At 38.1% G+C, this 10,491-nt stretch overlaps 1 protein-coding gene across 3 annotated transcripts in view; it reads right to left on the bottom strand.

Annotated features, from left to right (window-relative positions):
* The window catches only part of LOC145978338 (serine/threonine-protein kinase 11-interacting protein-like), a 53,788-nt gene extending 43,804 nt beyond the window's left edge, over positions 1 to 9,984 (bottom strand). For 2 of the 3 annotated variants that reach the window (XM_083110923.1, XM_083110921.1), the window contains exons 1-3: positions 9,898 to 9,984; positions 8,735 to 9,479; positions 5,934 to 6,136 (exon numbers count right to left, since the gene is read on the bottom strand). In XM_083110923.1, the coding sequence (XP_082967049.1) occupies positions 5,934 to 6,136; positions 8,735 to 9,458 (927 nt within the window). In that variant the 5' untranslated portion in view covers positions 9,459 to 9,479; positions 9,898 to 9,984. The remainder of the gene's footprint in view (positions 1 to 5,933; positions 6,137 to 8,734; positions 9,480 to 9,897) is intronic. The other variant, XM_083110922.1, reaches the window with a different exon arrangement.
* Positions 9,985 to 10,491: the final 507 nt, after the last annotated feature.

Consider the following 10,491-nt stretch of genomic DNA (forward strand, 5'->3'; position numbering starts at 1 on the left):
TTAAACATCACAAGAAAATTCAACTTTTAACCCACCAAGATACCACAGTGGAGTCGGTATTCCAGCCAGCATGGGACACATCTTTATGGCAGTGACCCTCTGTTGCCACGTTTTCCTATGAAGGAACTTGCGGTGAAACCACCAATTAAACCTACTGCTTGAGCAAGAAGTGGCAACCTTAAAATCCATTCTCCAAAAAGCAATCAGAAGGGAAACAGGATTTTGTCAAATTAACCATTCTGTGATGTGAATGGGCACTGGTTCTAATGGCAACTCCACTGTACATACAAGCGAGAATCCAACCTTATTATCTATAAATGCTAACATGAAATTAAATAAATTCTGCTGCGCTACACAACCAGATAATTACAACATTGACCAGCTTGCAGGTTTTGTACGGCATTGAAATATTCACCCACAAAACTATTTTCATCAACATATGCAAGCAACACACCTTCTTCTACCAAGAGAGAGTTAGTGATGAATTTCCCTCCTTCTTGCAGAAGACTGTTCCCTTGCAACTTACTAAACAAATCATGTTCATTACAAAAAAAATATCGGAGACTAATATTTGCAGGTTATGCAAATTTGACAATTCCAACGCATTGTTTTGCCCCTCCTTATAGAATGTATAAAACAAAATACAATGTGCTCCCATCTTATGCCAAAGGTCTACCCAGTTGAACAATAGATGGCTCTGGGATTGTGAGTATCATTTAGACAGTGGCGTGGGATTTTTAAAAGTGTTACCGGTTATCAGTAGGACATTTAAGGGAGGAGGCGTAAGACTTGGGCACCTCCCCATGTCTTCCAAGTAGTTCATATAATATTAATCTGGTGGTACGTCTGCAATTCAATACTAGATTTTGGTAAAGTTATTAATCAGGAAAAAAAATGTTGACATAAGGACTGAAATGAAATCGCAAACATTGGTTGTTGACACAATAATACGTAATTTGATACTTACAGAAACATCGAAGGCTACTTATAGAGCAGATCAATCCGATGATTCATCTTTGAAAATAGTAATATGATGCTGTGGTCCCGGGTTCGAATCCTGGCTTGGGCATGGATGTTTGTGATGTCCATTCATCAATTTCATCATATCATCACTCATCCCCATCTTCGCAAATTAGCCAAAAGTGGCACAAGCGAAGCAAAATCAATCAAATCAAATCAAAAAGTTCTATGATGCTGTTAAAAAGTGAAGTTTTTCATTTGAATTTTTGGGTGCGTCATCGTCCATGTTATCCACACCTGAATTCCACACTTTTTTTCACCCGAAAATGGCCAACAAAACAGTTTCGACAATGCGCACATCCACATAACCTCGGATAGTCGTTATACCACGAAACATTGAAATGTCGGTCATATCCAGCAGACGACTTGGTTTTTAAATCGTTCATAATAGGCTTTGGCCTCCCTTTCACCACAATTTCACTTTTTTCTGCAAAAGAACAAACCAAAAGATTGCTTCAAAATATCTACTATCGCACAATTACACACACTGTTCAGATAGGATGAACCCGCCACCTCGGAACTCGGAGCAAACTACATTCCGCTTGTTAATTAATTGACAATGCCCGAAAACAACATAAAGATGAAAGACACCACTCACAAAACTCGCAGTGCACAGTCCCTCCTGCAAACCGTTGTTTACTTTTGTAACACGTGAACCACCATCCTTGCCCCCTCCCCTCTCAGCATCGGCGCTTCCCCAATATTTCCTTCGAAACCTGCAAGAAGTCCAGTTCTACTACTGTTGCCATCTTAGTTCTTTTCAAACCAGATTTGACCAAATGGCGAAACTTTTTGTTTCAAATAAGACGTTGTAGAGTAGATGTAGTCTTCATCTGTTTCCTAACTACTCCCACTCCCATGTTTCACTAAATCCACTGAAATCTCATTTCTGACACCACTACTATTTCGTATATATTTTACGTCCCTTGCTACCTTTAAGGCTTTCGCTTTATAGGATAATCGTGACAATGAGGATGCATGGTGAATTATTGAAATAAAATTATTATTTCTTTGTGTATGTAATTATTAATTTTTATAATTATGTAAGTAAAATAATAACAACAAACATTGAAATAACCATTTCTTGCTGAGGATTAGAACCTGCGACACCTGGCACTTCAGAGCGTGCTAAGATAACAATCGGGAAATTATGCTTGTAAGTAATGCTTTCACCCAAAAACAGTTCTACCACCTCAAAAACATTGCTTCAATCCGAAATTATCGCATTCCTGTGACAACATATGTCAATCTCAATTGGCCCTTTCAACAATTATCACAAATTCCTGTAACCGAAATAATATTATATGTGTGAAATATAGAATTTTAGGTAGACATTTTTAGAAGGACATACATATCCCTCTCCTTCTCGCCCATGATGTCGAAGAAGGACAAAGAGAACTTTCGTAATCACTGATATTTAGAGTAAATACAAAATATCACTTGGTAGTTTGCTTTTCCCACAGTGTGATTTGATTTTTTTTAAATTTTGATTTGGAGATTTAAGTCCACTCATGCACAGTAATGTTAATCGTGACAGTTTAAAGTGGGATCCGAACCACTTGTGCCTCCACCGGGTATCGAACCCGGGATCCCTTGATTACAAGGCGGCGACGCTACCACTGCGCCATTGTTCCCCAGTGTGACTGGACACCTTCAGAGTAAAATAAACCTTATTAGGCGACTTAGCTCTTTTCTGTCAATTGAATATGGCAACACTGATCTGTATCCGGTAAGGATCACCGGCAACTGCGGCAGCTAAACAGTCATGCCAATAACCCGCATCCTCCTCCCGCCGTAACAGTCTTTGCCGCGATGGAAAGCCTTCCTTGGGTGGGCTCAGGGCCCTTTCCTCATGTTGACTGAGGAGGGTACCGGATCAGTCCTCCTCTTCGGTTTTGCCGATGTCAGAAAAAATGTCAGTCTGCAATGTTTACTTTACGATAATATTACCAGTTTATGTACGTAATAATATTTTAAGACAGGTTCTTCAATTCTTTATATTTTGGTGTTACCTGCGGTAACAGCGGCTACATGCACGCCACGCCTCTGCATTTAGATGATATTGTTGGCCAGCCCCCGTGGCAGGGTGGTTAGCACATTATGCTACCATGCCAGGGGTTCCAGGTTCAAATCCCAGCCTGAGCATTGATATTTGTGAGTGTCCATTCGTCAATTTCATCATATCATCCCCATCACCAGTTTTTGAATAACTGTATACTATTACAAAATGAATAATCATTTTATTCTTATTTATTAATTAGCATTATGTTTCTGCCACTTTCGCTGCTTGCAATGATGAGCATGAGTGATGATATGATGCAATTGATGAAGGGACACTCACGAAGAACACCTATGCTCAGGTTGAGATTCAAACCTGGAACCCACGGCATCATATCAGGCTGTGCTGACCATTCGGCCAAGGGAAAGGGGGGAGGGGGTCGAAAACCCATTTTATTAAAACTGGGAAAATAAATACATGCAAGGAAATAATGTTGTAATACTCTGAACATCACAGTGAAACATGTACTTTAACTGCACATTATTTTACTGCAAATGACATCCATATCAAGACAGAGTAGATTTGGTTTGATTTGGTGTTTCAAGTTCACTTTGTGCACAGTAAGGCTAATAGGGACTGGACCTACAGTTTAAAGTGGGATCTGAACCACTATGTGCCTCCACCGGGTATCAAACCCGGGACATCTTGATCTCAAGGCAACGATGCTAACACTGCGCCATAGGTGAGGCCCAAGACAGAGTAGAACCTTGATTTCTGTGCATCAGGGGATCACAATTAAAAACCTTAAAATGTAAGAAATTGTGAAATCTCGGAAAATTTTACAAAATTATGCTCTATTTGCACAATGAGGATCAAATGTATATTACAGGAAAACATAAAATCTGACGAATTTCTTATATTCAATAGATCTGGTTGGTTGATTTAGTGTTTTAAGTCCACTTTATGCACAGTAAGGCTAATCAGGACTGGACCTACAGTTTAAAGTGGAATCCAAACCACTATGTGCCTCCACCGGGTATCAAACCTGCGACTCCTTGATTACAAAGTGACGATGCTACCACTGCGCCATCGGGGAGGCCCTATATATTCAATAGATGTTGATGTTGTATGTAATATAAAATTTGCTCCCAGACACAGAAGTCACAAATAACCATGATAGTTGGACACAAAATGTGACAAAGAGAAAACGTGTATCCCACAGTACTTTCACTTATTATTTTCATGAAAACCTGTTTTATGGACACACAAAAATCCCCAAAAGAGTGGCAATGCCAACAGTACCGAAGCTAACCACTCTAAAAAAAATGAAAAATCACTAAAAGTATTAAACAGCTTCAAACTCAACTCTCCTATCCTAACAACAATATATCACTTATGAAACAGAAACATCACATATTCCTTGTAAATATAACCTTTTTTTGTTGCATGATGAAATGTGTTACGTGATACATGAATCGTATACTACAAACACAGCACTCCCTTCCTCTTTCAACACAACAAAAAAATATAGTGTCAGCACCTCACTTGAAAAATTCATGCATCTCAAATTCCAAAATAATTCTGAAAATTTCCTTTTACCTTAAATTAAGAAGCAATATAGCATAGCCAGAGTACAGTATAGCATGCCTGAGGCACAGGCAAGTTCCATTTGATTCGTAGTTCACAATACAAGTACGCTTCCCATCCAAACTTCACAGTTTCAATTTGTTTTAAAGTCAACTTTAAGCTGAAATAATGAGTGGTTTTATGTGGAACAATTTATTATATCATTGTCAGTGTCCTGCTATATGTGGTAAAGTATACAGGGGGGGGGGCTGGAAAGTTCTCCTGAAACGTCACAAAGAAAAACTGTTTTCTTATGCTTGTAATAACCGTAAACTACAGGAAAATAATTCTATAATGCAAGCAATGCGTACATACAAGAAAAACTATTATATTCATCTATTACGGAGAGAGAGGTACGTACATTCCAGAAATATCAAATCGAGATTCAAACAACAAACAAACAAAACAGAGAATCAGATTTTTGAGAAGATTCAAGTTAAACAATATAGTGCCAAATTTTTTGAAGTGGAAAGTTAGAATGTAACATTGACAACATCCATTATATAACGGATTCTTTTTGTTTAAAAAAAATACTAACCATTGTTATAACTTATAACTTATAAAAGTGTATTGAGCTTCGGGGGGGGGGGGGGGGGAATACGTTGAATAATGTATTAAAATGGTTGTTCCAGCTGTATTTCTTCTGGGTGATTTCATGAACATTCCAGCCCCCCTCGTATATTATGCATTTTTATTTGGAGTGTTGCTTACAAAATGTTGTTATTGTGTGTGTGCCACATCATGCCTAACAGGAGAATGGAAAATGTATTGAGATGTAAATTTCATGTGTTATGTTTGTGGTAACCAGTGGCTGCAATTAGGGGGGGAACTATGCTAAACTTCATCTGCCAAGGGAAAGTAAACTGTCCTTGCCTCCTCAATTTTGCCACCTTGCTGCCCCCCAAGTTTTGGAATACAATTGCCACCACTGTTGGTAACATTACATAGGGCTGTCGGAATTTTGGCAGTTTACAGATCGCAGTACAGCTTTAATGATGGTGTAGCTTGGTTCATTACCTGTGAACTGTATAGTGTTTCCGATCCCACTTTAAACTGTTTTTCCAGTCTCACTTAGCCTTTCTGTGACCACAATAAATAATACCACATAAAACCACTCATTATTTAAGTATAGCACATCTCCACAAGTCAAAAAAAGAGAGAAAACTGATCTGATACAATATAAACTTCAAAGAAACATGCAAAATTTCCCACTTTCTCACAGGGGTATGGAGGGTCACCACCACCTGAGACATCATTATAAGCAAACATATTAGAAACGACTTCTCACCTTGCTCACCTTATTGGAAGCAGCTCCACGGTGGACGTAGGCTGCTGCTTTGAGGCGGTGACGAGGGTGGAAGCTGAGGGGATTCCCCTTGAGGGAAAGGCAAAGGAGGGCTGGCAGCTGGGATACTGGAGCGAGCACCTCATGGCTCATGAGGCAGTTGAACGACACATCCAGGTCCTCCAGAAACTCCAGCCCAGCCAGTCCTGGAGGGAAAAAAGAAACAACTTTAGTTAATAATGAATGGATTTACTATCATTTCAATACAGTATCCTCAAAACTTCAATAAATGTGCTTCTTTTGGTTCACTAACAAAACATCCATATTTCTGTTACCATACAAAACAGTGCTTTTATACAACTTTACTGGAAATGACAGTAGCTCATTATTAATTTGACCATTCTTTGCATAGGAGGCTGTTAGGTCAGTAAAAGTAACAGATTAGTTACGGTACTGAGTACATAAAAGACATTTAATGTTTACTGTATAAAATGTACTTAAAAAGATAAATAATAAACATATGTTAATCAGGATAATTATAATTAACCATGGGCAGGGAACATAACTGACGGTGGATTCAGAAGAGTACACTGTATAGCAGGGAGAAGTGAAAAAGTATCCCCCAAAGGTCCAGAATATACAGGTACTATGTATATGTAAGATATCCAGTTCTCCCAGTAACTAAAAGTTTTTGGCTCTTTGGCTAGATAAGTCACTGAAGAAATATTTAAATCCAAAATAATACATTTTAAAGTGCTTCCTTATTTTTGTTGGTTCTCCATAATTTGAAATTTACACTGTACAGTGAACCAGAACAAACTGCTGCAATAACAATAAAGAATTACTGGAAATCAATAATGATTGTGGTATAAATTTACAATACCGGAAGTATCTCCCATTGCTTTGAAATTACGCATACTCACTAATTTCGGCCTCGTATCAAGAATCTGCAGTTAAAAATTGGCGGTCACTTCCAGAAATTGCGAAATGACATGAACATATTAACAGTATGATTGTCGATATACTATTATGGTAGCCATGTTTGATGATGTGAACAAGTGAAGTTTGCTATTTGAGAAAATGCCATCTTGCATAAGGTGGAAAAAATGTTTGCCCCACAAACCATTCACGGTAAGGTTAGATTCGGTTAGGCAAGCATAGTAAAAATTAAGGGTCATCATAAAAGTTTTGAAACTATAAATCATTGAAAAAATAGTTGTTTTCTTCATAAATAAAGGATGTTTACTCCGTTGATGGACCCACTTATTTAGTCTTATTTTTCAATTTCTAGACGAGACCGCCAAATTTCAACTGCAGATTTGTGATTAGGGGGCCAAAATTAGTGAGGATTCTGAATTTCAAACAAATTGGACATACTTCCGGTATTGTAAATTCGCTCCATAATTGTATTATTTTGGGAACGAATGTAGAATATAGAGAATGCCTTTCAGTTCGTTAATATTTGGTATACTAACTAAATTTGACCTTTTAATCATGAATCTGTTGTTAAAATGCTGCGGACACGTCTGCAAATCATGAAAAAAGCTGATGCATTTTTTTTTAAAAAAAAAAAACTTTTTCGCAGTTTTATGAACAAAATTTTAACTATGCTTGCCTAACCTAACCCAACCTAACCAGAAATGGTTCATGGTGCTATCAGTGAATGGTTTTTCGGGCTATCCGTCAATGGTTTGTGGGCCTACCCGTGAATTTTTACATGCGTCCGCGGCATTTTAACAACAGATTCGTGATTAGAAGGGCAAATTTAGTTAGTATACCAAATATTAATGTGGTAACAGTTTACTATCCTTCGGACACCTGTAACTTCTTAGTTTAGTCAATTTTTGACATTCGTACTTACCTATCTGCTTCACGGAACATTCCGTGAATGGTTTTTGGGGGTATACATCCCGGAATTGGTGGGAAATTTAAACTAAAAAATTATTTTCGTTTGAAATTTTTGAGTCCAAATTTCCCACAGATTCCGGGCTCCGCCCCTGGGGTAATTGACCTACCACCCCCAACCGCTAACGCCGCTCCGCTCCGGCTTTCTCTATAGACTCCCTGTTAAAGGCATGTTAGAAATTGGCAGGGGTCACCTGCCCCCAAATGAGCCCCAAACTTTTAAATTTGAAGAAATCAGTTTCCAGGATATGGAAAACTTACCTGAATTTCACACAAAACACCTTCCCGATGTTAGACAATACTAGAGGAACTTATTACGGTAAGTAGTTCTTCTGTAGAAATGAAGAAATCTGTCCGAAGGATAGTAAGCTAGTACTTTGGTATTAATCTGATATTCCCTGGACAGATTTCTTCATTTTTACAGAAGAAACTACTTACGGTAATAAGTTCCTGTAGCATTGTCTAACATCTGGAAGGTGTTTTGTGTGATGTAACAGATTTCTTCAAATTTAAAAGTTTGGGGCTCATTTGGGGGCAGGTGACTCCGGCCAACTGCTAACATGCCTTTAACAGGGACTCTATAGATAAAGCCGGGGAGCTGGAGTGGAGTGGAGGTGGGGCCACGTTAGCGGTTGGGGGCGGTAGGTCAATTACCCAAGGGGTGGAGCCCGGAATCGGTGGGGAATTTGGACTCAAAAATTTCAAAGAAAAATAGTTTTTTAGTTTAAAGGTCCCACCGATTCCGGGACGAAAAATGTGAATACACCTTAAAGAATGTTCCACGAAGCAGATAGATAAGTGCAAATGTCAAAAATTGACAAAACGAAGAAGTTATAGGTGTCCGGGGAATATCAGATTTTTACCCAAACTTTTAAGAACAACGCTATTTAAATCCATACCTGAGATTTGTTCAAGGCAGTTATTCTTGATAAACAGAACACGTATCTTCTTTTGAGCATGCCTGTGCAAAGGCGGAATAGATTCAAGTCGATTGTAACTGAGATTCAAATACTTCAGATTGGGCAAGCACTGGATGCCCTGTGCACTGTTTATTTTGTTATGGCTCAAGTCCAGCACCTCAAGCCATGGAACACAAGTCAATGACTGATCCAATGAAACAATCGAATTGTAGCTGAAAATAGCTTCCTTCAGTTCATCCCAAACAGCAGGTTCAGTCTGGTCACCTCCACATGCCACCAACAAGTCTGACAGCCAATGGAGGCAGCGAAAGCATATGATTGCTTTCAGCTGACAACGAACGTTTTGAAGTCCACTGACACATCGTATGGGAATCTTACTTATTTCGAGGAACTTTAAATTCTTGAACTTTGTAATATCAACACCACCTTCCAATGTAATACGTGCATTGCTAATTTTTAGGCTACCAACTTTTTGCACAAAGTCATGCAAAAATTGAAGATCATAGAAAAGTTCCACATTGGAGTTGTTGGTTTTCAGGACTTGAAAGGAGGAGCTTGTTTCCTGTTCAGCCACCAAATGGAAAGAGTTATTCAGTTCCTGCAGTAGCTCTGCGGAGAGTGAAAGTTTGCTAAATCCATTTAGCACTTTGTCCCCATTCTCTCTAAGAAGGAACGCCAACTTCGAAATGTTAATCTTCTCCATATTTCCAAAACCATATTACATCTGCAAAGAATAAATACGGTAACATAGTTACTACACAAATAACAAGTTAATTATGGTACCATAAATGTTGTAGCATAAAAAAAATAACATTAACCTGAACAGGCTTAGCCTAACCTAGTCAAAGAAGTTTTTCGCCTATTCCTGGTGGGATTTTCCCACCTGCATTTATAAATATCTTATTATTCCATTGTCTGATCCTACATGGTATCTCTTCTTGATGTAAAGAAAATTACTGCTTATGGCGAAAGTCTAGATGTAGTAATATTTGAGAATTTACATATGCCTATATTTCTGATGAAAGAGTTTCAGCCTGAAAATTTTAACAACGTGAATATATTAGTGTATACGTCAAACTCAGTCAGTGAAGTATTAATTACATATTTATGTTCTAACAAACATAACAAATAGGAATACGTACCAGAAATATTTAACATTGTGTTGTGATTTTACAACACAGCTGATTCACCTGTGTTTCAGATATTTATCGCCCAACTGTGCTCCATCCGGCTCATTTATGCAGGCCAACACTTGCACCAAAGCAACTACAGCTCTGCATTTGTTCTCACTCTCAGCAGTTCAATGGTAGCATATCCCATGTTTGACAACTCGACTTTAACATCTCTGTTTACATGTAGATCGCGGTTACTGAAATTTTAATTGTAAATCAGCTGTTTCCTAACAATCAATTGCATTGGATTACTTTTATATCATTAACTATTTTGTAACATCTCACTTCCAGGCCTGACGAGATATTCAATTGTTATCCGTCATTAGATTCTAGTGTTCTTCGAAGACAACGTCTAAAAGATGTATAGCGCTTACTTCTCTATCCCCTACTTGCATTATACTGGATACGGCTATAAAGATAAATTTAATTTATACAGCGTCATATGAAATGTTTATTCCGGTTTTACAACATAGGAATGAACATAGGATTAAATAGATGGAGAGTAAGAAATTAGCGTCTCAAATTGAATGTGCAAGGAGATCTACACTAGAAAACTATATTTTT

This window comes from Lepisma saccharinum, chromosome 24, assembly GCF_977018435.1.
Source record: "Lepisma saccharinum chromosome 24, izLepSacc3.1, whole genome shotgun sequence".
Lineage (NCBI taxonomy): Eukaryota > Metazoa > Arthropoda > Insecta > Zygentoma > Lepismatidae > Lepisma > Lepisma saccharinum.